This window comes from Bos indicus x Bos taurus, chromosome 15 (assembly GCF_003369695.1).
Source record: "Bos indicus x Bos taurus breed Angus x Brahman F1 hybrid chromosome 15, Bos_hybrid_MaternalHap_v2.0, whole genome shotgun sequence".
NCBI lineage: Eukaryota > Metazoa > Chordata > Mammalia > Artiodactyla > Bovidae > Bos > Bos indicus x Bos taurus.
This window is the reverse complement of record NC_040090.1, coordinates 4,741,518-4,769,211: the sequence shown is the minus strand read 5'-3', so window position 1 is coordinate 4,769,211 and position 27,694 is coordinate 4,741,518. Positions and strand designations below refer to the sequence as shown.

The 27,694-nt window shown below is 40.3% G+C and overlaps 1 protein-coding gene across 1 annotated transcript in view; it reads right to left on the bottom strand.

Annotated features, from left to right (window-relative positions):
- The window catches only part of LOC113905283 (fatty acid desaturase 2-like protein FADS2P1), a 53,146-nt gene extending 27,124 nt beyond the window's left edge, over positions 1-26,022 (bottom strand). Inside the window, exons 1-2 of the mRNA XM_027562322.1 lie at positions 25,436-26,022; positions 4,020-4,130 (exon numbers count right to left, since the gene is read on the bottom strand). Of these exons, the coding sequence (XP_027418123.1) occupies positions 4,020-4,130; positions 25,436-25,756 (432 nt within the window). The 5' untranslated portion in view covers positions 25,757-26,022. The remainder of the gene's footprint in view (positions 1-4,019; positions 4,131-25,435) is intronic.
- Between the last annotated feature and the right edge of the window lie 1,672 nt (positions 26,023-27,694).

Genomic DNA, 27,694 nt, shown 5'->3' with positions numbered 1-27,694 from the left:
AATAGCTGAGAAAAGAAGAGAAGTGAAAGGCAAAGGAGAAAAGGAAAGATATACCCAACTGAATGCAGAGTTCCAGAGAATAGCAAGTAGAGATAAGAAAGCATCTTATGTGAACAAAGCAAGAAGTAGAGGAAAACAATATAATGGAAAAAACTAGAGATCTCTTCAACAAAATTGGAGATGTCAAGGGAACATTTCATGCAAAGATGGGCACAACAAAGGACAGAAATGGTAAAGACCTCACAGAAAAGAAGATATTAAGAAGATGTGGCAAGAATAAATAGAATTATACAAAAAAGCTCTAATGACCCAGATAACCAGGATGTTATGGTCACTCACCAAGAGCCAGACATTTTGGAGTGTGAAGTCAAGTGGGCCTTAGAAAGCATTGATATGAACAATGCTAATGGAGGTGATTTAATGCTAATGGAGGTGATGGAATTCCAGCTGAGCTATTTTAAATCCCCAAAAGATAATGCTATTATAGTGCTACACTCGATATGCAAATTTGGAAAACTCAGCAGTGGCCACAGTAGTTGAAAAATCAATTTTTATTCCAATCCCAAAGAAAGGCAATGCCAAAGAACATTCAAAGTACCATATAATTGCTCTCATTTCACATGCTAGCAAGGTAATGCTCAAAATCATTCAAACTAGGTTTCAACAGTACATGAACTGAGAACTTCCAGATATACAAGTTGGATTTACAAAAGGCAGAGGAATCAAAAATTAAATTGCCAACATCTGTTGGATCATAGAATAAGCAAGATAATTTTAAAACAAAACAAAACAAAAAAAAAAACTGCTTCACTGACTACTCTAATATTCCTCTGGGTTTACTGTTTCTTCTGACCCTTTGTGGATCACAACCAGTTGTGGAAAATTCTTAACAAGATGGGAGTACTAGACCTGCCTCCTGAGAAACCTGTATGCAGGTCAAGAAGCAACAGTTCGAACCAGACTTGGAACAATGGACTGGTTCAAAACTGGGAAACGAGTACATCAAGGCTGTATATTGTCACCCTGCTTATTTAATTTATATGCAGAGTACATCATGTGAAATGCTGTGCTGGATAAAGCAGAAGCTGGAATCAAGATTGCTGGGAGAAATATCAACAACTTCAGATAAGAAGATCATACAACTCTAATGGCAGAAAGTGAAGAGGACCTAACAAGTCTGTTGATGAAGGTGACAGAGGATGGTAAAAAAGCTGGCTTCAAACTCAACATTCAAAAAATGAAGATCATGGCATTCAGTCCAATCACTTCATGGCAACTAGATGGTGAAATAATAGAAACAGTGACAGAGTTTATTTTCTTGGACTCCAAAAATCACTGCAGCTGGTGACTGCAGCCATGAAATTAAAAGATGCTTTCTCCTTGGAATAAAAGCAGTGACAATCGTAGATAGCATATTAAAAAGCAGAGACCTTACTTTGCCAACAAAGGTCCATATCGTCAAAGTTATGGGTTTTCCAGTAGTCATGTATAGATGTGAGAGTTGGACCAGAAATAAGGTTGTGCACCAAAGAATTGTTGCTTTTGAACTGTGGTGTTGCAGAAGACTCTTGAGAGTCCCTTGGACAGCATGGAGATCAAACCTGTCAGTCCTATAGGAAATCAACACTGAATATTCATTGAAATGACTGATGATTAAGCTGAAGCTCCAATACATTGGCCACCTGATGGGAAGAACAAACTCATTGGAAAATACTCTGGTGCCTGGACAGGTTGAGGGCAGGAAGAGCAGAGGGCGACAGAGAATGAGATGGTTGGATGGCATCGTGGACTCAATGGACATGAGTTCGAGCAAACTCTGGGAGATAGTGAAGGAACATGGAAGCCTGGCGTGCTGCAGTTCACAGGGTCGCAAAGAGTCAGACATGACTCACTGACTGAACAATGGCATCTCGGCTCCTACACCTTGTCATAGGAACCGGGCTATGTGTCCAGGCTGTCTGCCTGGTGGCCCAGTCATCTCAGTACAGTGCGTTGCTTCCTGACACACAGCCTTGAGGAATGCACATGGGCCTCAGGAGTCAGCCTAAGTATTCGTCTTGGGCCTGCACGTAACCAGTCCTCTCTCCTCAGAGTCTTCCTATCCCCTTGTGAGTTTGTTTCTTCATTTCTTTAAGTGAAAATGTAATTCTTATTCTTTCTGCCTCACAGTGATCTCTGGATCACCACTTTGTACGAAGTATTTCAAAAGAATGGTACAATTATAAGCTGTTTTAAAACATGAAGTGCAAAACACACACACACACACACACACACACACACACACACACACACACACACACACAAACGCAGTGCTTAATATTAGCTAAAATCCCTTTAAGCTCAACCATTCTAGTGAAGTCTAATCTTATGGAGGCCCTGCCTTCTGAAGACAGTTTTTCATTCAACCAAAGTCTTGGCAAAAGAAAAGTGGTGCTTTTCGTGGGGGATACAGAAAGGTTTGGAGCCAGAAAGAGGTGAACTAGAGTTCCTGTTCTTTGCTTTTCAGAAGGTAGTTTATTCTCTTGGAACTGTAGTTTCTCCAATTGTAAAAAGAACTATAGTTAGGATATAGTCACATCACTGACTCAACAGCTATTTATGGAATTCCTACTGCAGGTCCAATCCTGTGCTGATAGGTATCGAGGTCTCAGATCAGATCAGATCAGTCACTCAGTCATATCCGACTCTTTGCGACCCCATGAATCACAGCATGCCAGGCCGCCCTGTCCATCATCAACTCCTGGAGTTCACTCAGACTCACATCCATCGAGTCAGTGATGCCATCCAGCCATCTCATCCTCTGTCGTCCCCTTTTCCTCCTGCCCCCAATCCCTCCCAGCATCAGAATCTTTTCCAATGAGTCAACTCTTCACATGAGGTGGCCAAAGTACTGGAGTTTCAGCTTTAGCATCATTCCTTCCAAAGAAATCCCAGGGTTGATCTCCTTCAGAATGGACTGTTTGGATCTCCTTGCAGTACAAAGGGACTCTCAAGAGTCTTCTCCAACACCACAGTTCAAAAGCATCAATTCTTCAGTGCTCAGCTTTCTTCATAGTCCAACTCTCACATCCATAGATGACCACAGGAAAAACCATAGCCTTGACTATATGAACCTTTGTTGGCAAAGTAATGCCTCTGTTTTTGAATATGCTATCTAGGTTGGTCATAACTTTCCTTCCAAGGAGTAAGCATCTTTTAATTTCATGGCTGCAGTCACCATCTGTAGTGATTTTGGAGCCCAGAAAAATAAAATCTGACACTGTTTCCACTGTTCCCCCATCTATTTCCCATGAAGTGATGGGACCAGATGCCATGATCTTCATTTTCTGAATGTTGAGCTTTAAGCCAACTTTTTCACTCTCCACTTTCACTTTCATCAAGAGGCTTTTGAGTTCCTCTTCACTTTCTGCTATAAGGGTGGTGTCATCTGCATATCTGAGGTTATTGATATTTCTCCTGGCAATCTTGATTGCAGCTTGTGTTTCTTCCAGTCCAGCATTTCTCATGATGTACTCTGCATATAAGTTAAATAAGCAGGGTGACAATATACAGCCTTGACGAACTCCTTTTCCTATTTGGAACCAGTCTGTTGTTCCATGTCCAGTTCTAATTGTTGCTTCCTGACCTGCATACAAATTTCTTAAGAGGATGAGCAAAATTGACATAGTCTCTGCTCTCATGGAAACTGGTTTAACAGGGAACATCAGAGAATTATAAGCAGTCATGGAAAAAGAAAAGTTATGTGCAAGTTGCATGCCAAGAAGTAGGTGGTTAGAAACATGGAATTACTGTTTGGCACAGGGCCACACATCCCATTCCTTTGATTCTCATAGGTTTAAGAATGCTGAGGATCTCAGGAGGATGACATTGCTTTGAAATACTTGGAATCCTCTCATTTATACTATTGCAGGTCCTCCCAGGCAGGATGGCTGGTTTCCCACAGAAAATGATAAATTGGCCCTGTAATGTACCTCGTCCCCATCCCTCCACATACTCTTGAGTCCCGAGACCTCACTCACATTTTTGTTTCTCTCCTGATTGGGCTCTTTTGGAGCAAGCTCTCCGATGAGCAGTGGTTTAAGGTACAACTGCACAATGTCAGGGTCCGGATGCATGGCTCTGAAGACGTCCTGTGAATCAGAGAGAACTGTTAGAGGCTTAAAAATGACACGTGTATGCACAGATATCTCCCCTTTCTTACCTCGTTCTGTACTGACCTTAGGAATCAGCACAGACTGTGTTATAGAGCATTTACTTCTAACTCTAGGTTGACACTTCAAGTTCATTGATCAGAATTACCCTTGAAATTCCTCTGTGGCAGATTCATTTTGATATTTGGCAAAACTAATACAATTATGTAAAGTTTAAAAATAAAATTAAAAAAAAAAGACAATTAAAAAAAAAAAAAAGCCTCACACTGCAGATCCACCCACTGAGTGCATGGCTTACTAGGCAAGTCCTGGGTAGAAAGTTGATCCCCAAGCATTGGAAGAGATTGTTGTTTATTTTATTGAGCCCAGAAGCAGTAGTTGGCTTTGAGATTATGGGCCATGGTGAATCTTTAGAGTCAAACCTCAGGCTTGGTGTGGGAGTTGCCCACATTGTTTGGAGCATGCAGCAACCAAGACTGCCTATGCAAATCACATCTCTCAGTTTCCGTTTTGCTTGTTGGTCAAGGACCAAGGGACAGAGGTGTTTGAATTAAGTTATTTCCAAGGAAAGACAAGTTAAAGTTGATGATGATAACAAATGTCTAAAAGAGCATGGGAGCAAAGCCCTCGAATCCTTAGTTGTCTAAAGTGGCACTTTCTTGGTTAAGTTTATCACTGAAGGAGCCTTAGCACTCTTTCTAAACAAACAAACAAACAAACAAAAAAACACCATAGCATTCTCTGTAGGGGCTAGAGACAGGCACAAAATAGAGCTGACCAACTATATTTTTCCAACTCCATTCCCATGTTATGTAGTAACTCCAAGTGGCTATGAGAAGCAGTGTTGGTTCCAATGTCCTGCTTAAGTTTGGAAATAAGAGATTAGACTTTTTTTTTTTTTTTTCTCCAGGGATTTAAACTGCTTTGGGGGGAAGGGGGCTTCTCCAAGAGTAAGATACTGGACTTCTTGCTATTATGGCTTTGAGAATAGGAATGACTAATATGAAGAAAAATAACCAAGGTTTTAATTTGAATATGTGGAATCCATACACAATACCCTGGAGTGGTGGTGTTGCATAGTGCTGATTAGGAAACTGGATCCCTGAGCAGCCTTCCCACACCTAAGTTCTACACTTGCTGTGCAATTGTGGACAAGTCTCTTGACCAGTCCATGCTCCTGTTTTCTCTTCCCTAACACGGGAGTGACGGTAATAGCTACTCAATTTATAAAGTTATTATAAAAATTAAGTGAATTGATTAGAATCTGAGTGGTTTATAGTAAATTCTCAAACATATTAGTTCTCTTTCTTATATGTATACCTCTAGGCTTCCCTGGTGGCTCAGATGGTAAAGAATCTGCCTGCAATGCAGGAGACCCCGGTTAGATCTCTGGGTTGGGAAGATCCCCTGGAGAAGAGAAAGGCAACCCATTCCAGTATTCTTGCCTGCAGAATTCCATGGACAGAGGAGCCTAGTGGGCTACAGTCCACGGTGTTGCACAGAGTTGTACATGACTGAGCGACTAAGACACACCTGGATAAGAGCTACCTGCCTTCCTTCTCTTCAATAAAATATAACAGTTCAGAGAGTTTTTTTCCATACTCCACTCAGAGTGAGCTCTGAATTATTTTAGTGAATATAATGAACCGTCCATCTTCAAAATCTAAAGCAACTTTAGATACATCTAGAACTACATACAAGCCGACACATAAAGCATGTCCATATGTGTAGGCTTGTATGTGTATATATATAATGAATGAGATTATTCACAAGGTTGCAATATCAACTCTTTAAACTCACTTTTCTAGATTAAGTGCTGAAAGAAGGGATTTGTATCTTCTAGAACCAGTCGAGGCTCTACTGTTCATTCTGCCTTTGTACACTTTCTCTGACCCCCTTGGGAAATGCTGCTTTCAAAGATGTGTTTTCGTTGTCACATTCAATGACCCTAAAGTTAGTTTACCTAACCAGGATGAGAGTCATTCAGTGATTAATAATGTGACTAAAACATTTCAGGGTGGCCCATACTGAAAAATCATGTTCTGCCTGCTGTTAAGGAAGAGATGAGGGTGAGAAACATTCTGAGGGATCAAGATCAAAGTGTAGAGGAGGGGTGAGGCCCTGCATTTGCATCTTACTCTGAGCAGTCATCCAGAGCCCTGGAACAGTGTGCTGATGCTAATATTCCTCTGGGTTCACTGTTTCTTCTGATCTTCAGCAAGATTCACAGGTCAATACTGCGACAACAGAACCTGAAGACCTACAGGGTTTTCCAGAATAGTAAGAATTTCCCTGCTGTGTGGAACTCTTTTCATTGTATTGATGGGCAGTACAAATGTGGTTTAGGCAGTCTTAGAATATTCAATTTGAAGGAATTCACTATTAGAGTCTAGATACCGAGTAAGTTGTGAAATCTTCTCAAAAGGCCTTCAAAAATGAGTTTGTTTGTTTTTTTTTTAATTAACTTTATTTGGCAAGTATGCTCCTCCTGAAGAAAGTCCAGGGATAAATGAAGGGGAGAGGGAGTAACACCATTTTTTTTAGTGTATCCTGTATACAAGGTGCTCTATGGGCCAACTCATCATCATCAACTTAGTTATGTGAGGTTCTATCATTTTTGTTATACATATAAAGACTTCAAATGGCAGGACATTGCCACAGTAAGTGGGAGAGCCAGGATTTGAACTCAAGTTGATGTGGCTTTAAAGCCAGGAAGCCATAAAGGTCCATTCCAGCTTTAACATGTACAGTTCTTTTCCTGAAAGAAGGATAACACAAGATTGTTTTGGGAGGATGTTAAGATCAGTATATGCATGGTAGGCAGTTAGTAAAGTATTTCCCCACCTTAGGTTTTAATAACGTGCATCACTTTGTCTGTGGCCCCAACCTGCTGGGAGCCGGCATATTGCATATTGAGTGCATATTGCATATTGAGTGCAGCACTTTCCACAGCATCATCTTTCAGGATCTGGAATAGCTCAACTGGAATTCTATCACTGCCTGGAGCCAGCGTGAGGAACTCCACCCATGACAAAGGTCATGAGGAAGGAGGCTTGGCATACGCAAAGGCGGGATCGAGCCTCAGGAGTCCCCCATCTACCCCCAAATCCAGAGTCTGCCTACTTTCTGCTTTGTGCTCTCACCTACACCTCTGACTTTACGGGGGGCTGTCCCCCATTACCTCTCTCTGAAAAAAGAGTTAGCTTACAGCTCCAGTTAATAATTCCTGAGTGTGACAGTGTTTAACCTACAAACTCCTTTGGAAATCCTCTAGCCTGCCTGAATAGGTTTTTCCGGCCACATGTGATTGCTCAGAGCCTCCCAACTGTGAGAGGCATGAGATGTTCTAAACTGTCTAAATACAGATTCCTTTGAGCAGTTAAAAGATTGATTAGACATTGTACTGGTGAAGGGATTTTCACTTGTTGGGCCAATGTTTGCTGCTAAGTTTCCATATCCCTTACCTGCTGTGTCCCTGGCAGTGTATTGATTAATATAATTGGTGTAAATAGTAGCTTTAATGTTTGTAACCTGGGACCCTTGAGTTAATTCTTTTTCTTGTTATAGCCCACCACACCTTTGCTCTGTAGGAATGCAACTTTATCTAATGCTTTTGGAGGGTGGCGCTTGACTTATCACCTTTAGAGAAAAATAAGTTTTCTGAAGAAAGGGTCTTAAAATGTTAACAGGCCTCCGGGCCAGAAGATGATGCAAATCACCTAAGCTTTTGCATATGATAAGTTTGCAGGAAGAAAGCCTGGCTTGCTGCATGACTCTACCCCTTCCCCCATTATCCTCTATGCATAACTTAAGGTATAAAAACTACTTTGGAAAATAAAGTGTGGGCCTTGTTCACCGAAACTTGGTCTCCCCATGTCGTTCTTTCTCTTACCTTCTGGCTGAATTATTCAGCCTCTTTTCTCCACTGAATTTCCTCACTGAGCTATCCTTATTTCAGCCTCTTTTCTCCACTGAATTTCCTCACTGAGCTATCCTCATTCTATTACTCTTTATATCCTTAATTAAAGTTTAATTAAGCAGTAGTTTCCTGATCCTTGCCGACGCCGTCCCCGCTTCGAATTCCCTGGATCCACCGGGGCTGGACCCCGGCAAGTGGCGCCCGGAACAGGCTAATTCTAAGGTAGGTACCTCAGAAAAAGTGTTGAGAAAGTGTTGAATTGAAAAAGTGTTGAGAAAGTGTTGAATTTACGGGACGGATAGGCCCCAACCCAGGGTGCCTCGGACCCCCCTGTAGGACAGACAGGGCGAGTAGTGGTGGGAAGTGTTAAAGGGGTTTGAGAGAAAACCCAGTTTTTATTGAAAGTGTCAAAGGGGTTTGAGAGAAAACCCGGTTTCTGAGTTAAAAGCCCAAAGAAAAGCCTGATCTTTTAAAAGCTAAAAGCTTTATCTTCTATTATACTTAATTTTCTGACATGGGTAACACTGAAACTAAGAATGGCAACTCTTTATACAAGTAATCTTGAAACTGTTAAAGAGGCTACTGTTAATTTAGATACTTGGGTGAAGGTAAAAAACAACTAAAAACTTATCCTATAAATATGATTAAAAATGTTCTGGACCCCCATAATGAGGCTATTGGATAGCTTATGGGAGAGGCTATAGCGGTGGATGGTAGTGGGTCTCCACCTTCTGCGCAGATCATATTTTCTGCCATTGACGAAGAAAAGGAGGGAGACTGTGCTCTACCTCCTGAGGAAGGAGAGGGCTTACAGGATGCAGCGGCCGGGCACCCTGACGAGCCCCCTCCCCCTCTACACAAACCTTTAAAAATTTATCCAACAATTCCTGTTTTAAGGCGACTACTCCACCTCTGCTTGCACCTCCCAGGGCCTAAGAATTCCCCAGTTTACATCCAAAGCCTCCCAGACCATTGCCTAAGGCTGAAAAAGATTAAAAAAAAAAATTCTTTTAAACAAAGGAGCTTTTAAAAAATACACAATATACAGAGCCTGCTCCTTGCAGAAAACCCCCTCAGGGGGGCCTCACCCAAGCCAAAAAAAAAAGAGAGAAAAAATAAAAAGAAAAAAGAAAAAAAGAAAGAAAATAGAGAAAGATCTAAAGATATAGAAAAAGCTAAAGAGTGAAAAGGAGAGAGGAACAGAGAAGGAAGGAATCAAGGAACGCAGCAAGATTGAGAAAGGAAGAAAGGAAGTTAGAAAAAGAGATACAGAGAGAAAGAGAGGGAGGAGGGAAGAAAAAGAGAGAAAGAGGGTAAAGGGAAAGAAACGAAGGAAAGAGAAGGGTAGCGAAAAAGGAAAGGGGAGAGAAAAGTGAGAAAAGCAGAAAGAGAGGAAGAGAGAGAGAGACTGTAAGAGACACTGTGACCAGGCTCCCTGGCGAGCTCCCTCCGGCTCTGCGCAAACCTTTAAAAAAAAAAAACTTATCCACCACTTTCTGATTTAAGGCGATCACCGCCGCCTCCGTTTGCGCCTTCCAGGGCCCGAGAGTTCCCCACTTTGCCCCCAAAGCCTCTCAAAGTGTTGCCTAAGCCTGAGGAAGATAAAAAGTTTTTTGAACAGTGGAGCTTTTAAAACAGACTTTGCACAATATGCAAAGCGTGCTCCTTGGAGAAAACCCCCTCAGGGGGGTCTCACCCAGGCTAAGAGAAAAGCGGAATGGTAAGGGGATTTAGCAACAATATTAACCCCTGACATGCCAGTTGCTCCGATTCCAATGGGAGTGGCTGGCCCCCTGCCTGAGGACATTGTAGGACATGCGCTAGGGCGTAGCTCGCTTTCTTTTCAAGGAATTTCGGTGGTGCATGGTGTAGTAGATTTTGATTATATTGGAGAAATTAAAGTTTTGATCTCGCCGCCTACCAAAACTGTGCAAATTAATAAAGGTCAAAGAATAACACAGTTTTTCCTTTTACCTTATCAGGCAGGAAAAAATTTGACTTCTCAAGCTAAGAGCCACAGAGCGTTTAGATCTAGTGATCTAGCCTTTTGGGTGCAGGAAATTACAGCTCCAAGGCCTTTAAAAGATCTTTTAATTCAAGAAAATAAAATGTCAGGGCTATTAGACACAGGAACAGACGTCTCAACATTTATGGGAAAGCCTGATCCAGCTCCTGGCCAACACATACTACTGAAAATGAGTTGGTGGGATAAGAGAAAGTGGTATGCGGGGTGGGAATGATGTAAAAAAAAAAAAAAAAGGTGAGGGAGAGTTTAAAACTTTGAAGAGTAGTGAGTTCCCCATTGCTGGAAGTATTCAAGCAAAGATTAGATGGTTGCTTGTCATCTAAAAAGCTGTAGACCAGATTTAGGTTACAAAACGATAACTGGAGAAGCTTATAAACATGTTGTGCAACACCTCTTTACTTGCTTCTCATATTTAGGTCTGCCAAAAGTTTTAAAAACTGATAATGCCCTTTTGAAGCTGCGGAGAGATTGTTTACTAACTTTAAATGATTTCGAAAAATTATTAGGGGACATTAATTGGATATGCCCACATTTAAAACTGACTACTGCAGATTTAAAGCCTTTGTTTAATTGCTTAAAAAGCAATCCTAATTCCAGTTCTAAGAGAAAGTTGACGAGACAGAGTTGGCTCTTGTTAAAGTAGATGACACTTTAAATGATCAGTTAATTAGGATTAATACTACCAAAAGATGAGATTAAATTATTCTTGCCATAAAACATACACCTACAGGATGCTTGTGACAAAAAGGCCCATTGGTTCCATCTACCAGTGACGCCAAGAAAAACAGTTTTATCTTATCCCAGCTCAGTGGCACAATTAATTATAAAAGGAGGAAAAAAGAAGTGTGGAACTTTTTAGAAAAGAAGTAGCAAATATAATAATTTCACTCAATAAGGATCAACTGTAAGTCTTTTATGAAATAGTGATAATTGGCAAGTTGCCCTGATAGATTTCAGGGGTCAAATTTTGTTTCATTTGCCCTCAAGCCCCCACAGTAGTTAAAAGTTCAAAAATGTTAGATTGGCAGTTTGAGGATACCTGTGGAACTTTCCAACCCTATGTAGTTCCTACGTTCCCCTTTACCCTGTGGGGGAGGGACGTGCTGTCTCAAATAGGAGATACTCAGAGAAGGGTTTTCTCAATTTCTTAGTTATCAACAGGTGGTACAATTAACAATACTTTATATATTTTTATAAATACATAATATAAATATATTTGCCTAATTACAGTTTGCCTAATTAGGTATGGGTATAAATAAAATATAATAAAGGTATATCTAATTCTATTTATAGATCTATACTTAATCAATTTGTATATAAATTATTGTGTATACTATGTATGCATATTATATATATACTGTATAAATATATATTGCAGTAATGTCGTGTGTGTGGCTGATATTAATTGGTATGGATTGATGTGCTGTGATGATATATGTTCTATATACTGTATAATTATATATGTGTGACATGTACTATTGCAGTACATTGGTTTGTGTTGGTTGGTATTAGCTGTGTACGTGTTGTATTGCTGTAATATATATTAATTAACATATTAATTATAAAGATTAATTCAAGTATATTGACTATGTCAGTAAGTTTATACTTGTTGCCATATATAAATACATATAAATACATTTTGCATTTAGGTATATCTGTATACCAAAATGAGATAAGGAGGTTATACATTTATTATTTAAATTTATACAGAGACCTAAACTAAACATTAGACCTAAATTAACATATCTCTAAATTTATGTTGTTAAAATGTAAATTTTAAAAATTTTAAAAATTAAATTGACAATTGCTTGACAATTCCTTTGCCATAAAACCCCCATAGGTGTAATTGGGGTAGCCAGACAAAAAATTGGTTTTATGGCAAAACGGCCCCCTAGAGTGGGTCCATCTTCCCGCTCAAACTAAAAAAGTAGTGGCTTCTTATCCAGGATTGATAGCTACTTTGATATTAAAGGAAAAAAGCAGATCATTGAATTATTTGGTAAAGAGCCATCAGAAATTGTAATTCCATATAATAAGGAACAACTTGGTGCTCTTCTAATGTTTGATAAAAATTGGCAGATTGTTATAGGAAACTATTTTGGTCAAAATTTTACATCATTTACCCTCGCATGTTTTGCTGAATTTTATATCCAGACATCCAGTTATTTTTCCTGTCAGATGTAAACAATCTCCTATTCCAAATGCTCAGATAGTTTTTACTGATGGGTCAGCAAACGGTAAAGCCTCCATAGTTACTAAAAATCACCAAAAGGTTTTAGAAACACAGGAAACTTCAGCTCAAAGCGCTGAAATAACAAGTCATAAAGGCTTTTGCTATGTTTGCAGATGAGGAATTTAACCTTTATTCTGATTCTCAGTATATTGTCAGGTTGTTTCCACACATTCAAACTGCGGTTTTGCCTGAAGGTAAAACTACCATATTTCATTTGTTAAGTAAATTACAGCAACAAATTTGGAAAAGAAATAAAATATTTTTCATTGGACACATTCGGGCTCATTCCAGATTGCCCGGCCCTTAAAATGCCTTTAATGATTTGGCTGACTTGTTAACCAGAAATACAGTGGCTACTGTGATTGAGGAGGCCAGAGCCTCTCACTCACTTCATCATCAATACGCTACTGCTTTAAGATATCAATTCCAAATTCCCAGAGAGGCTGCTTGAGAAATTGTGCATTCTTGCTTACACTGCCCCACTGTTTATAATAGTCTACCTATGGGAGTTAATCCTCGCGGTCTCAAACCTAACGTACTCTGGCAAATGGATCTAACTCATGTTTCTTCATTTGGAAAACTGTCCTTTGTTCTTTAACTGTAGACACCTTTTCTCATGTTATTATTGCAACTGCTCGTACAGGGGAAGCAATTAAAGATGTAATACAACATCTCTTTACTTCTTTTTCATATTTGGGCCTGCCAAAAACTTTGAAAACTGACAATGCTCCTGCTTACACTTCTAAGTCTTTTCAGGAATTTTGTATAAAGTTTCAAATTAAACATAATACTGTCATCCCTTATAATCCCCAGGGACAGGCCATTGTTGAAAGAGCGCATCAAACATTAAAAATCCAAATTCAAAAACTAAAAGAAGGGGAGTTTAAGTATAGCTGTCCCCATCAAATCTTGCAACATGCTCTTTTCGTAATAAATATTTGCTCTTTTCATAATAAATATTCTAAATACTGATCTGGCTGGAACTACTGCAATGCTTCGTCATTGGTGCCTGGAGCAATTAAATGCAAAATCATTAGTTAAATGGAAGGACCTCCTCTCAGGACAATGGAAGGGTCCTGACCCATTATTAACTAGCAGTCGAGGATGTGCTTGTATTTTTCCACAGGATGCAGATTCTCCAATTTACATCCGGGACAGGCTGATTCGACATGTTGCAGTCCCCCAGACATCCAGTTCCCCCATTGCTTCGATCACAAAAGAGGAGCCCGCCAGAAGGGGAGGCAAGATAAACATCGAGATCCCGGCGAGACTGATGGGGCTGCTGCAGTGTGAACTCCAACCAGAAAATAATTCTACTTATTCTGTTTTGGCTTGTCTACCCTCTCCTTATGTTTTTCTCTTTACCAATGATTCTGGAAAACTTAATGTACATGTGACTTTCACTGGTGGACCCAATGCAGTGACTTGTGAACAATGCATGCTCTCATCTTGTTTAAACCCTCAATATAATGTTTGCTCCTTTGTAGTGTTACAACGTCCACCTTATCTTATGATGTAATGACTTATTCATATAACTGTAGTCTTGCTGTGTTACAACAACTACAAGATTTAATGTGATCATGACGATTTGTGGGTACTTATTTTAGGAATATCAGCTTTAATAGCAGCAATTACTTCTGTTACTGTGGCAGCAATATCTGACTCAACAAGTGCGTACTGCCCAATATGTTGATGCTATGTCTAAAAATGTCTCTTTAACTCTAGCAACACAGGAAGTTATAGATAGAAAATTGGAGATGAGAGTAGACGCCTTAGAAGAGGCAATAATGCATATTGGGACTGAGTTACAGGCTTTAAAAGTGAAAATGGCTCTGTCTTGCCACGCTGATTACTGGTGGATATGCGTGACATCTTTAAAGGTAAACGAGACAGATTATGAATGGGAAAAAATCAAAAATCATATCTCAGGTGTTTGGAACAGCTCTGACATTGGCCTGGACTTAGGGAAACTTCATAATCAAATACAGACCTTGAAACACTTTCGACTGGATTTTACCGCCGCTGGAGCAGCTAATGACTTATTTCACACCTTCTCTAACTATTTCTGGAAAAAACATTCTGTCTAATATCTTTAGTTCTAATTTTGCTTCTCATAATCATTCTTCCTTGTATTGTCAGGATTCTTTGGCAGAACATTCAAAAGCTTGTGACTGAGCTGCATCTGGCTGTTTTAAGAAATAAAAAAGGGGGAGATGCCAGGAGCCGGCATATTGCATATTGAGTGCATATTGCATATTGAGTGCAGCACTTTCCACAGCATCATCTTTCAGGATCTGGAATAGGTCAACTGGAATTCTATCACTGCTGGGAGCCAGTGAGGAACTCTGCCCATGACAAAGGTCATGAGGAAGGAGGCTTGGCATACGCAAAGGCGGGATCGAGCCTCAGGAGTCCCCCATCTACCCCCAAATCCAGAGTCTGCCTACTTTCTGCTTTGTGCTCTCACCTACACCTCTGACTTTACGGGGGGCTGTCCCCCATTACCTCTCTCTGAAAAAAGAGTTAGCTTACAGCTCCAGTTAACAATTCCTGGGTGTGACAGTGTTTAACCTACAAACTCCTTTGGAAATCCTCTAGCCTGCCTGAATAGGTTTTTCCAGCCACATGTGATTGCTCAGAGCCTCCCAACTGTGAGAGGCATGAGATGTTCTAAACTGTCTAAATACAGATTCCTTTGAGCAGTTAAAAGATTGATTAGACATTGTACTGGTGAAGGGATTTTCACTTGTTGGGCCAATGTTTGCTGCTAAGTTTCCATATCCCTTACCTGCTGTGTCCCTGGCAGTGTATTGATTAATATAATTGGTGTAAATAGTAGCTTTAATGTTTGTAACCTGGGACCCTTGAGTTAATTCTTTTTCTTGTTATAGCCCACCACACCTTTGCTCTGTAGGAATGCAACTTTATCTAATGCTTTTGGAGGGTGGCGCTTGACTTATCACCTTTAGAGAAAAATAAGTTTTCTGAAGAAAGGGTCTTAAAATGTTAACAGGCCTCCGGGCCAGAAGATGATGCAAATCACCTAAGCTTTTGCATATGATAAGTTTGCAGGAAGAAAGCCTGGCTGGCTGCATGACTCTACCCCTTCCCCCATTATCCTCTATGCATAACTTAAGGTATAAAAACTACTTTGGAAAATAAAGTGCGGGCCTTGTTCACCGAAACTTGGTCTCCCCATGTCGTTCTTTCTCTTACCTTCTGGCTGAATTATTCAGCCTCTTTTCTCCACTGAATTTCCTCACTGAGCTATCCTCATTCTATTACTCTTTATATCCTTAATTAACGTTTAATTAAGCAATTGTTTCCTGATCTTCACCTATGCCATCTCTCCTTCGAATACCCTGGATCAGCCGGGGCTGGTCCCCGGCACCAACCTACTTCTCCAGGTTTACCTCTCACCGTACCCTTCATGCCTCATCCTCTCCAATGGAACTCTCCCTATTCAATAAACATTCCATGACCCTGTATAGTTCTGAAGTTTTGTAATACATACTGCTCCCTTTGCCTTGACTGCTTTCCTCCATTTTTTTTCTACTTAAATTTCCTTCTTATTCTTGAACATCCACATGAAATATGCCTTCCTAACACAGTCAGGAAAGTTATTTATGATCTCTCTGGGCTCCCATGACACTTGTTCCTAAGGCTTTGCAAATGATGTTGCAGTGAATCTTTGTATTCACAAAGGCCTTCTCCAGTGCCTTTTGACTTTTTTGAAGACTGAGACAATGCATTATTGATTAAATTATACCTGATATTTTTCACTGTGACTGGACTATGACATGTGATCAAGAGAGGTCTGATGAATAAGGGGAAGGGTGAATGAATAGAGCAGCATATGACTTCTCTAAAAAGGAGAAAGTTGAGAAGTATTGAGTTCAAAGGATATGGGTCTTAAGCACTGCTGTCTCTTCCCCACTCTCAGCATCTCTATTTTCTGACCTTTTAACTACTTTATCATCTCTCATTTTCATCTGTTATCTTTTGATTCACTTCTCAACCATCATCTCTGTTTCCTAACCTATTCATAAATTTATACTGTAGCTCTTCTTAACACTGATTATTTCCCAAACAGTATCAACACAGAGGAAAGATGTGATTATCTTTGCTTTCACAGTGACTTTGGAAATCCTGCTGATTTTTTGCTGTTATTTAATGGGGGCTGGAAAGATGTCCATTATTGGAAGAGCAGTATGATCCCTAGTGGGAGAGACAAGTATGTAAAGTGAGAAGGCCTGAGAAGGATCATGTCCTTACATCTTAACTACTGTATACAGGCTGTGCCCCACATCAAGGCACTTGGCCTAGAGGGCATGTGTGGGTTGAAATTCAGGAGACACTCCATTTGCCAAATATTGTTCTGCAATCAATCAAAGTATGTGCCTATTAAATTTACACCAAAATACAGTATAGGGAGCAGTGCAGTATGTTGTTTATATTGGGAAATTTATCTCTGAAGCTTCGATTTGTTTTCTAACTGTGGATACTACTTAGTCTGCTGCATGGGCTCATTTATTCCTTCATTCAGTCAGTCAGTCATTACAAAACCTTGCTGAATACCTAGCCAAGCATCAAAGAGCTTAAGCTTTGGAATAAGATGCCATTAAATGGTGATAATTTTATATTATTATCATTATTTGGTTCCTCTAAAGTGAGTTGAAATTTCCCAAAATTCAGAAAAAAAAAAAAAAAAAACTACCCATGGTGAATTTATGTATATAGTCACAAAACAATATAACTAGAACATAGATTTTGATTTACTTATCTCAAACAGCCCACAGGGGAATTCCTTGTCAGTCTGGTAGTTAAGACTCCATGCTTCCAATGGAGGGTGTGGGTTCCATCCCTCTTGGGCAACTAAGGTCCCACCCGCCTTGCAGCACAGCCAAAAAAATAAAAATAAAAAATTCACCAGAATATTCAATACCCAACCACGGACACCCATTCCTACACGTTTGGGTAGTTCCTCTTCTGGTTCCTTTTCAGATCTCATCTATTTCAAGGCAAATGCTTAATCAAGGTCCCTCGTATTTCTGGGAGATCACAAGTTTTGAGTAGGCTGATTTATGGGGAGAATATAGTCTTTGCCTTCATTGTGGAAAAAAGCCACTTTGGAGTGGAGAATATTTATGTGAAGTCACCAAAATTCCCCTCCACCCACATGGATAAACAGAGGGTTGTTTATTTATTTATTTGCCATAACTCACTCTATTGTTTGAGAACTTTCATTATTTGAGATTTTTTTCCTGTGATATACTTAACTAAGCTCCAGGCCAGACTCTCTCTATCTCCACTCTCCCTGCCAAACCTATTCATCTTTCTGACTACATTATCTCATAATGGCAACTGCCATCCACCTACCTATATAAGGCATCCATCATACAGTTTAGGCTCCTTACTCCTGCTTACTTACCCAGTCACTTATCCCCTATTATAAATTATGTCTCCTGGTTATCCACCCCCCTCCCTCATTTCTGTTGTCACTGCCTTTTTCAGGACTTCAACATGTTCCCTGGACTACTGCCTTCATTTTGACTCTTTAAAAAAAAAAATTTATATGGGGTCATAGCCTATTAACAATGTTGTGATAGCTTCAGGCAGACAGCAAAGGTCCTCAATCATACAGATGCCTGTATCCATTCTGCCTTGACTAACACTTCTTGATCTTCAGCCTTTACTTAACCAACAGGCTGGCATTTGAAAAAGAGTCCCTCTTCATGGCCATTGTCATCCATTAGCACTTTAACTGCACTTGTCTCTATTCTCATACCTATTTTTCACCTTGAACCATCATTCAAATGAGAAACAAATTAAAATTTAATTTTAAAGTAAAAACAAATGTTGACAGCCCACAAAAGATGCAGTTATTACTGATGACAACATTTCCTTTTACAAACAGCTAGGTTTCCTTGTAGGATTGGGTGTAGGGAGGGATGCTGGGCTAGAGAAGTTTCATTACCTGCAGTGGGAGGAGAGGATGACCTACAGTGATGGTAAAATCCAGAGTCCTTCGCTCAGAACTCAAGACCCTTTCTCCCTCTCCTCCTTCTCTTGTCTCTTTCTTTACTTCCCACACACTTCATCCTCTCTTCCTCCTTCCCCTCTTCTCATCCTTAAGCCATCATATCGACCAGGATTGTGTTAAGCAAAGGATGTGGCCAGGCCGGGACACCTATTCTGCTGGTGCTTACTCACAATGTGAACCTGATCTGTATTCCACCTCTGTACACATCCTCTCTTGCCCCACCCCAGCCTTGCCTCTGCTGATTCCACATGAGTCTTTTGGACTTGCACACAGCTCTAACCTCTTCCACATTGCAGTCTTCCAAGCAGTTGAAACACATTTTGCTATATTTCCTCCAGGCTTTTGTCATCTTTTTCCTGTCATATTGAATTTTTACCCTGATGAAGAGCTTGAGTTTCTCAGTGTCCCTCTCAGACCCTGATGTTTAGACATGAGGTGGCTTAGCATGCACCTTTGGTAATAACCATGACTTCTTTGTTCTGAATTTTCTGCTCTTGTGCATACCTCACAAGATTCCATTTACATCTTTTGTGGAGCTCAGAAATATTATTGACTTACTTAAATAAAACTTGGGGCTTCCCAGGTTGTGCTACTGGTAAAGAACCCACCTGCCAATGCAGGAGACATAAGAGATGCAGGTTCTATTCCTGGGTAGGGAAGATTCCCCTGGAGGAGAGCAGAATAGTCCACTCCAGTATTCTCACCTAGAGAATCCCCAAGGACAGAGGAGCCTAGTGGGCTATAATCCATAGGGTTGCCCAGAGTCAGAGATGACTGAAGTAACTTAGCACAACTTAGCATGTAGCATGCTTCATATGGACATATTGTAATCTATATGATTAATTCTTCTTGTTGGACTTATAGGTTGTTTCTGGCTTTTCATAGGTAAGTTTTTCTAGGTGAGAAGATCTTTAGTTATTAGCATTGTGCATTAGTTTTAAATCATACAATTTGAAAAAAAAATAAAATAAACAACATGTTCTATAATAGGAATTGATGTGCCTGTGTCTTGTATAATAGCCTTACCCTCTTCCAACAACACAAGAGAAGACTCTACACATGGACATCACCAGATTGTCAACACTGAAAACATATATAGTATATTTTTGCAGCCAAAGATGGAGAATCTCTATAGAGTCAACAAAAACAAGACTGGGAGCTGACTGTGGCTCAGATCATGAACTCCTTATTAGCAAATTCAGACTTAAATAGAAGAAAGTAGAGAAAACCACTATAAAATTCAAGTATGACCTAAACCAAATCCGTAAGTATTATTAAGTGGAATTGAGAAATAGATTCAAGGGACTAGATCTGATAGAGTGCCTGATGAACTATGGATGGAGGTTTGTGACATTGTATAGGAGAAAGGGAGCAAGACCATCCCCTAGAAAAAGAAATGCAAAAAAGCAAAATGGCTGTTTGAGGAGGGCTTACAAATAGCTTTGAATAGAAGAGAAGTGAAAAGCAAAGGAGTAAAGGAAAGATATACCCCTTTGAATGCAGAGTTCCAAAGAATAGCAAGGAGAGATAAGAAAGCCTTCCTCAGCGATCAATGCAAAGAAATAGAGGAAAACAATAGAATGGGAAAGACTAGAGATCTCTTCAAGAAAGTTAAAGATACCAAGGGGACATTTCATACAAAGATGGGCTCAATAAAGGACAAAATGGTTCCTTCTGGAACAGAGGCAGAAGATATTAAGAAGACATGGCAAGGATACACAGAAGAACTGTACAAAAAAGACCTTCACGACCCAGATAATCATGATGGTGTGATCACTCACCTAGAGCCAGACATCTTGGAATGTGAAGTTAAGTGGGCCTTAGGAAGCATCACTATGAACAAAGCTAGTGGAGGTGATGGAATTCCAGTTGAGCTATTTCAAATCCTAAAAGATGATGTTGTTAAAGTGCTGCACTCATTATGCCAGCAAATTTGGAAAACTCAGCAGTGGCCATGGGACTGGAAAAGTCAGTTATCATTCCTATCCCTAAGAAAGGCAATGCCAAAGAATGTTCAAACTAGGGCACAATTGCACTCATCTCACATGCTAGTAAAGTAATGCTAAAAATTCTCCAAGTCGGGCTTCAGCATTGCGTGAACCATGAACTTGCAGATTTTCAAGGTTGATTTAGAAAAGGCAGAGGAACCAGATATCAAATTGCCAACATCCGCTGGATCATCAATAAATCAAGGGAGTTCTGGGAAAAACATCTTTTTCTGCTTTATTGACTATGCCAAAGCCTTTGACTATGTGGATCACAGTAAACTGTGGAAAATTATGAAAGAGATTGGAATACCAGATCACCTGATCTGCCTCTTGAAAAATCCATATGCAGGTCAGGAAGCAACAGTTAGAACTGGACATGGAACGACAGACTGGTTCCAAATAAGAAAAGGAGTATGCCAAGGCTGTATATTGTCAACCTGCTTATTTAACTTCTATGCAGAGTACATCATGAGAAACGCTGGGCAAAAGCTGGAATCAAGATTGCCGGGAGAAATATCAGTAACCTCAGATATGCAGATGACATCACTCTTACAGCATAAAGTGAAAACTAAAGAGCCTCTGAGGAAAGTGAAAGAGGAGAGTGAAAAAGTTGGCTTAAAGCTCAATATTCAGAAAACTAAGATCATGGCATCTGTTCCCATCACTTCATGGAAAATAGATGACGAAACAGAGGAAACGGTGGCAGACTTCATTTTGGGGGTTCAAAATCACTGCAGATGGTGATTACAGCCATGAAATTAAAATATGCTTACTCCTTGGGTGAAAAGTTATTACCAACCTAGACAGCATATTAAACAGCAGAGAGTTTACTCTGCCAACAAAGGTCCATCTAGTCAAGTCTATGATTTTTTCCCAGTAGTCATGTATGGATATGAGAGTAGACTATAAAGAAAGCTGAGCACTGAAGAATTGATAGTTTTGAACTATGGTGTTGGAGAAGACTCTTCAGAGTCCCTTGGCCTGCAAGGAGATCCAACCAGTCCATCCTATAGGAAATCAGTCCTGGATATTCTTTGGAAGGACTGATGTTGAAGCTGAAAGTCCAATACTTTGGCTACCTGCTGTGAAGAGCTGATTCATTTTATAAGACCCTGATGCTAGGAAAGATTGAAGGTGGGAGGAGAAGGGGATGACAGAGAATGAGATGGTTGAATGACATCACTGACTCATTGGACATGAGTTTAAGTAAACTCTGGGAGTTGGTGATGGACAGGGAGGCCTGGCATGCTGCAGTCCATGGGGTGGCAAAGAATCATACATGACAGTGTGACTGAACTAACTAACTAACTCTTAGTAAAAGTCTTTGGACAAAATGACAACTTATCTCAGAATAACTAAGGAATGATAAATGTCATTTTTGAGTGTTTAATCTGTGTCAGGTATAAGAAGAAAACCTTTGTTTTATCTTCGCTGACTTTGACATCCATAATAAGATAGAAGTATCATTATCCCACTTTCTAGATAAAGGAGCTGAGGCTCCAAGGCTTCAGCAAGCTCCTTAGGACATTCCTAGCAAGTGGTGGAGCCCAGATGCAAACCACACCTCTTTCATTCTCAAATTTGTACTCTTAATCATTAGACTGGACACCTCAAAAAGTTTTAGAATGATTGACCACATGAATGAATGAATGAGTGACCCTATGGAACAAGCTACCTTGGTATCATTATGTACTTTTCATGAGAAGGATGGAGGCTTGGGGAAGTTTCTGTGTAAATAAGGAAAGATGCCCCGCTCTGGGCAGGTGTAGCTATGGGCCAGGGCTTGTGCACAGAGATCATATGTTGGTGCACATTTGCCTTTCAGGGCACAGCCTGCAAACACTTTAGGCTGTAGAGAGAAAGCATCTGACCTCAGGTTCTCTAACTTCATGTTCTTCCCTCCGTCCCTAGAGTCATGCTGTTTCTCCACCACACACTCCTCTGTTCCCAGTTGGCAACAAACAATCAGGATTTCTAAGCAGGTGATAAACAGGAAATGTGACTCACACCTCTGAGTCTATGGAGGTGTGATATGAATAACAATAGCTATGATTTAATGAAAAGTGCATCTGGTATTATGCTAAACACTTTACAATCTTTAGTCTCATTTCCTAATTAGATGGGTAAGGCCATTCCCATTATGCAGATGATGAAGCTGAGTTCCAGAGCATCTCAGGGACTTTCCCAGGCTTGTATAACGTATACTGCACCTCAGGCTCCATGAGTGGCCATGGAATACTGTGGTTGTCAGAATTCTTCTGGCACCCTTCCACTCTTCTCTAGCCATCCTCTGGAGACTTTTCTCTGAACATTCTGGATCTGCCTTCTAAAAATCCAGGGTACATGACTGACCACACTTAGGGTGTTCATCCTTAAGACACAAATCCTGAGGTGTTGTGGGTATTTTCCCATAAGGTTTAATTCTTCCTTGTTAACTAGACTTGGATGCAGAATTGTGGTCTTTCTCTAACTTCTGGGAGATAAAAACTCACCAGCAAATTACAAATTCATCAGCTGAGCTGCTTTCTGCAAGCTATGTCCACCAGTTATATTCAAGGTGGTTGAAGGTACATATTTTTGCTAACACATCCTCTGAGCTGATTCTGTGACTTGTGTTAGAAAGCATTGTCCATATTTTCTTTCTGTAGTGGAGGTGAGATATGTGGTATTTTTCCCTCTTTTCTGCCACTTTATTTTTTAAATTGAAGTATAATTGCTTCACAGAATTTTGTGGTTTTCTGTCATACATCAACAAGTATTTTTTCCCTTTATTTTTGTTAATCTTTCTCCTGATTCTTGCACAAATGACTGTCCCTTGGCTCCTTCTATCCTCAGCTGTCTGGCTTCCTAGGGTCTTCCTGACACATGTGAGAATCCCATCAGGGCTACAAGCTCATGCACACTTTTCCAGGAAAAGGTTGAGCTTTGTTTTAAAAACATCAGATCAGACCAGAGTGGTTGGGGATGTGGAAGGGTCTGCTCAGAAAGGCATTCCTCTGACTGCAGAATCAAGACAAGAAGATGGTAGAAGACCCTGATTAGACAGAGAAGTTGAGAAATTAGGGGGAAATGAGAACTGGGGGAAGAAGATGTTGCTAGTGTCAAAAAAACAAAATCTTTCTTTCTTTGCAAACTAGCCATATGCTTGTGCATTCTGTTTTTATCTGTCAAGTAATGCTCACAGAGCAGAGCTTCCTGAATCAATGTTTTTAATGCTATGCTTTGAAACCAGTTGGAAAAATTATATACTAACATGAAAATGACAAGGATAACATAAAAAAAAAAAATCTCTTTAAATTTCTACTCAATAATATGTTAATTTTCTGATCTTGAATTAGTTTATTTAACACCTTTTATTCTCCATTTCTTCATGTGTATAATATGGAGAAAAAGTTCCTAATTGGGCTAAAATCAACTTTCTTATAGAATATTTTAGAATGGATTCCTAAATGCATTTATGGATTGAGAAGCCTCCTAATTCAATATTAAATGGAAATTTTATTTTTAAGATCAGCTATAAAGGGCTTTCGGAGAAGGCAATGGCACCCCACTCCAGTACTCTTGCCTGGAAAATCCCATGGACGGAGGGGCCTGGTGGGCTGCAGTCTATGGGGTCACACAGAGTCAGACATGACTGAAGCAACTTAGCAGTAGCAGCATAAAGGGCTTTATGGTAAAAAACTTATCTGATTTAAAAATTTGTCACTCTTATTTGTGTGCTCTGAGACACATTATTTTCATGTTTTAGTATCAGTTTTTTTAATCTTTAATATGGGAATACTATTCACTTTTCTTAGAGGTGAAACTCCAGTAACTTTTGGCCACCTCATGCGAAGTGTTGACTCATTGGAAAAGACTCTGATGCTGAGAGGGATTGGAGGCAGGAGGAAAAGGGGATGACAGAGGATGAGATGGCTGGATGGCATCACCAATTCAATGGATGTGAGTTTGAGTGAACTCTGGGAGTTGGTGATGGACAGGGAGGCCTGGCATGCTGCAATTTATGGGGTCGCAAAGAGTTGATGACGAATGAGCTACTGAACTGAACTGATTCACTTTCTTTATGATAAGGTTTAAGTGAGGTCATGCATTTGAATGTGTCTATGTGTCTTTGGGCTTCCCAAGTGGTGCTAATGGTAAAGAACACTCCTGCCAATGCTGGAGAGGTAAGAAATAGTTTCGATCCCTAGTTCAGGAAGATCCCCTGGAAAAAAGCATGGCAACCCACTCCAGTATTCATACCCGGAGAATTCCAAGGACGGGGGTGCCTGCCGGAATGTGGTCCATAGGGTCGCAAAGAGTTGGACACAGCTGAAGCAACTTAACACATATGATGCGTGATATTTTAGGCATCCATTGAAAGTCTATTTTTTCAGCTATTTTGGTGGAGGAGAGTTATGAGGAAAAACAGTGAAGAAAAGTGGTTAAGACTGAAAGTTCAGAAAGATAAGTATTTTGAATCTGAGATCTACTGGCTGGGTGAACTTGGGTCAGTCATTTAACCACTCTGATTTCAGTTACTTCTTCCATAAAAGTGGGTTGTGTCACATTGAATTAACTACACAACAAAAAATAACTCTATAAAGTCTAAAAGCCTATGTCACTGTAGACTTTCAACATTGTTCAACATTTTGATGCTCGCCAGATGAGTTGCTGTCTGTTTCAGGCACTCCAGTTGTAGGAGTCTGAGAAATTTCTACTTGAATGAAGACATTTTTTTCCAGATTTTACTCACCTATTTGTAACTTTCTTCTTGTAAGACAATGACTCCATTTCAAAATAAAACAAAACAAAAAAACATAATGCCAAGAACAAAAGCAAAACCTGAAATACACATAGTATCTACTGTCAGCATCTGAGCCCACCCCAAACCTAGTGCAAATAATAGCTAGACCTTGAGGCTTAATTAGCTTTCAACTTTTTGCTGGATAGGAATCCATAAAAATTGGTTTGGGAGGAAATGAGTGATCATGGAGCTTGAACACGTACTTGAAATGCTTTTGGAAAGACAGTCAAGGTCCCAGCCACCCAGCAGCTGGAACAGAGAGACAGAGGGCAGACTTTGAGCTCCTTACCGTGGCATCTTCCCCAGCGCAGTGGTTGAGGACCAGCCGCCCACCGGGATGCCTGTCCGCCCAGCCAGTAACATCGTAGACCTTGCGATTGATCACCAGCCACTGGTCAGTCTCCTGATTGTGTCTCTGGATCTCCTGCCAGGTGTACATGCTGATGCTTTTTCTGGGCAAGCCACACTTTGCGTTTGCCTCCTGCCTTGCAGGGAGCTTGGCTCTCCCACTTGCTGCTGGTTTCCTGTTTGCCTGATGCTTCGCACCCAGGTCCAGCTGGTTCTCATCCACAAGGCTCCCATTGCCCTCAGGCTTTTCTTCAAACATCATTGTCTTTGTGCTTTTAGAATTTCTGGCGTGACACCTGGAATTTCTAATTCTCACCTGAATAAACTACAGAATGACCTTTTCCCTCTCCTTTTATTCCATGAAGTAAGAAGCCTACACAGAAAACTTTTTAGCCTACTTGACTCTTGGCAAACCTGATAGTGAACTCCTTCCCAGCTTCTCACGTCTCTGTCCTGAGTCTTTTTTTTTTTGTCCTGATGAAGACTGTACTACCTTTCCCTGGACCCAAGAAGATTAGTCTACCTTTCTCTCTTCTCTCTCTCTGTTGGCTGATCATTTAGCAGCGTTCTTATTCATCATTAAATGTCCCTTAGTCAAGAGCTGGAGCCAATCACAGCCCAGAGAATGGTGTGGCCTGACCCCTGGGAGGAGGGGCTGGGCTCCTTCTCTGCTGACTGCCTGCAATGGCATCATTCTGGATCAGGCTCATTAGCTCTCCCCATTGAAAGGAACAATTGTTTTAATTCAACACATGAGCAGAAGATTTCAAAACCTCTAGGAAGATATGAACGCCTCCTGGAATTGGGAAATGTTCTTTTGTTGTTAAGATTGGAAATTTTCCTTTTATTCTGATTTTCTCAGATTACTGCTTGTTTTTTTTTAATTAATTGAGAAACCTATATGCAGGTCAGGAAGCAACAGTTCGAACTGGAAATGGAACAACAGACTGGTTCCAAATAGGAAAAGGAGTACGTCAAGGCTGTATATTGTCACCCTGCTTATTTAACGTATATGCAGAGTACATCATGAGAAACGCTGGGCTGGAAGAAGCACAAGCTGGAATCAAGATTGTCGGGAGAAATATCAATAATCTCAGATATGCAGATGACATCACCCTTATGGCAGAAAGTGAAGAGGAACTAAAAAGCCTCTTGATGAAGGTGAAAGAGGAGAGTGAAAAAGTTGGCTTAAAGCTCAACATTCAGAAAACGAAGATCATGGCATATGGTCTCATCACTTCATGGGAAATAGATGGGGAAACAGTGTCAGACTTTATTTTTTGGGGCTCCAAAATCACTGCAGATGGTGATTACAGCCATGAAATTAAAAGATGCTTACTCCTTGGATGGAAAGTTATGATCAACCTAGAGAGCATATTAAAAAGCAGAGATATCACTTTGCCAACAAAGGTCCATCTAGTCAAGGCTATGGTTTTTCCAGTAGTCATTTATGGGTGTGAGAGTTGGACTGTGAAGAAAGCTGAGCACTGAAGAATTGATGCTTTTGAACTATGGTGTTGGAGAAGACTCTTGAGAGTCCCTTGGAGTGCAAGGAGATCCAACTGGTCCATCCTAAAGGAGATCAGTCCTGGGTGTTCATTGGAAGGACTGATGTTGAAGGTGAAATTCCAATACTTTGGTCACCTTATGGGAAGAGCTGACTCATTGGAATAGATCCTGATGCTGGGAAACATTGAGGGCAGGAGGAGAAGGGGACAACAGAGGATGAGATGATTGGATGGCATCATCGACTCAATAGACATGGGTTGGAGTGAACTCCGGGAGTTGGTGATGGACAGAGAGGCTTGGCATGCCATGGTTTTTGGGGTCACAAAGAGTCAGACACGACTGAGCAACTGAACTGAACTGAATTTATTTTTTTAACTTAAGAATAATTGCTTTACAGAGTTTTGTGGCTTTCTCTCATGCATCAACAAGAATCAGACACAGGTATGACCATATCTTTTTGCATCTGCCTCCCCATCTCACCCTTCTAGATTACCATAGAACCCCTGTTTCAGTTCCCTGAGTCATACAGCAAATTGTTCTTTTGACAGCTGTTATTTCTCCCTAAGGCTTTTAAATTTCTGGAAAAAAAAAAAAAAAGCATTTTGACTTTAAAACGTTTATAACACCCTATTGAGGTTACCTTGGTTTATAACATTATATAAATTTCAGGTATGGAAAATTATATTTCAAA